The following is a 1,460-nucleotide window of genomic DNA, read 5'->3' on the forward strand; positions in this document are numbered from 1 at the left end:
AAATATCTTAATTAAATTTTTGTAATCTAATATTGATAGTTAGAATAACAACTTAATTAATTAATTTTAGTAGAGCTAAGTGAGAGCTGGGACCCAACTGAATGAGAACAAAATTTGTAACAAAAGTGTTTTAGCTACCGTTTTTTGTTTTGAAGCCAGTAACGGCATTTTGGCTTATGATTGTATTTTGTTTTATTACTTCATTACTAAGTGAATCATCTTTTTATCCCTTTTTTGCCACCCTTCTCTATATTTCTTTATATTTAATATTTATATCCTATTCAATCCCCTTATTTCTCCTTTTTACACTATCCCCCCTCCGAAAAAAAACCTCTATATAAAGACATAACTTAGGGTCGACTATCATACCATCTGAACAAAAGAAAAAAGATGAATGAAGGCGGCGAGAATGATTTTTTGATATGGGAAAATGATGAAGTGTGGTCATTTTTGAACTCCGACAATGGCCAACTAGATGGGAGCAGTGTAGAATTTGTGGGTGACAAGTTGCCAGATCCGAATAGGTCTAATACTTGTCAGGCACTGACAACTGTTAAAGAGGTAGGTGAAGCGAGTCTTGATGGCAAAAAAAAATGTCGATCCAATGAAAAGAAGGGTACTAATGAAAGTTGTGAACCAAAGTCAGGGGCGGATGGAGATGGAGGTAGAGAATCAAGTCATGAGCTGCACATAAGGACGGAAAGAGAAAGAAGAAAGAGGATGCGAAACATGTTTGAGGAGCTTCAAACTTTGCTTCCTCATCTTCAACCTAAGGTAATTTTCTCCCCTTCAATGACATATCTTTTTTTATCCAATATCCTATCGATCAAGTAAAAGAAACTAAACAATTTATGATCATCTTAATTTTTTTTTCCCTTGTTTTTATTTTTATTGTCTTCCACAATCTTAATAAATAATTCTAATCAACTTGTCCAATAATTATTCGAAAAATGAACATGAAAAAAATCTTTAGATCAAATAGAAACTTGTAAAATGATTTAAAAATTTACTTTTTTACTTTGTTTGGTTCTCTTTGGCAATTTGTATGATGTCTCTTTGAATTTGTGATATTTTGATTGCTCCAACCTTTCTAAATCGAGTAAATTTTTGGAAAATCTTTGTAGGAAGAAAATTAAGTTTCACATAGAATCATGTAGCTTGATTTTTTTCTTATGGTATAGATCCAACACCAAAGAACAAATATGATTTAATTTTTATATAACAAATGGAGTCTAAGAAGGATACACAAATCTTGTCTCTACCTTTATGGAGCAGAGGGATTATTTTTAATAAATCCTCGACTCAATCGGAATCAATTCACTTGGGGACATACACATTCTTACTATTAATTTGTATGTACATGTTAATTCCAAAATGGAATGATATGATGCACCAAAAAAGAGAAAGAAAAAAACAATATAGAACTTCCGGTTTTTTCGCACATAGCTATATAATAATAG

General features: G+C 31.6%; 1 protein-coding gene across 1 annotated transcript; it reads left to right on the forward strand.

Moving 5' to 3' along the window:
- Positions 1 to 390: 390 nt before the first annotated feature.
- On the forward strand, positions 391 to 774 carry LOC124890497 (transcription factor bHLH95-like; the record flags this gene model as incomplete). Its single annotated transcript, XM_047402330.1, has 1 exon — positions 391 to 774. A coding segment is annotated over exon 1 (384 nt), but the record flags the coding sequence as incomplete, so codon positions are not given.
- Positions 775 to 1,460: the final 686 nt, after the last annotated feature.

The sequence above is a fragment of the Capsicum annuum genome, unplaced genomic scaffold, assembly GCF_002878395.1.
Source record: "Capsicum annuum cultivar UCD-10X-F1 unplaced genomic scaffold, UCD10Xv1.1 ctg19115, whole genome shotgun sequence".
Classification (NCBI taxonomy): domain Eukaryota; kingdom Viridiplantae; phylum Streptophyta; class Magnoliopsida; order Solanales; family Solanaceae; genus Capsicum; species Capsicum annuum.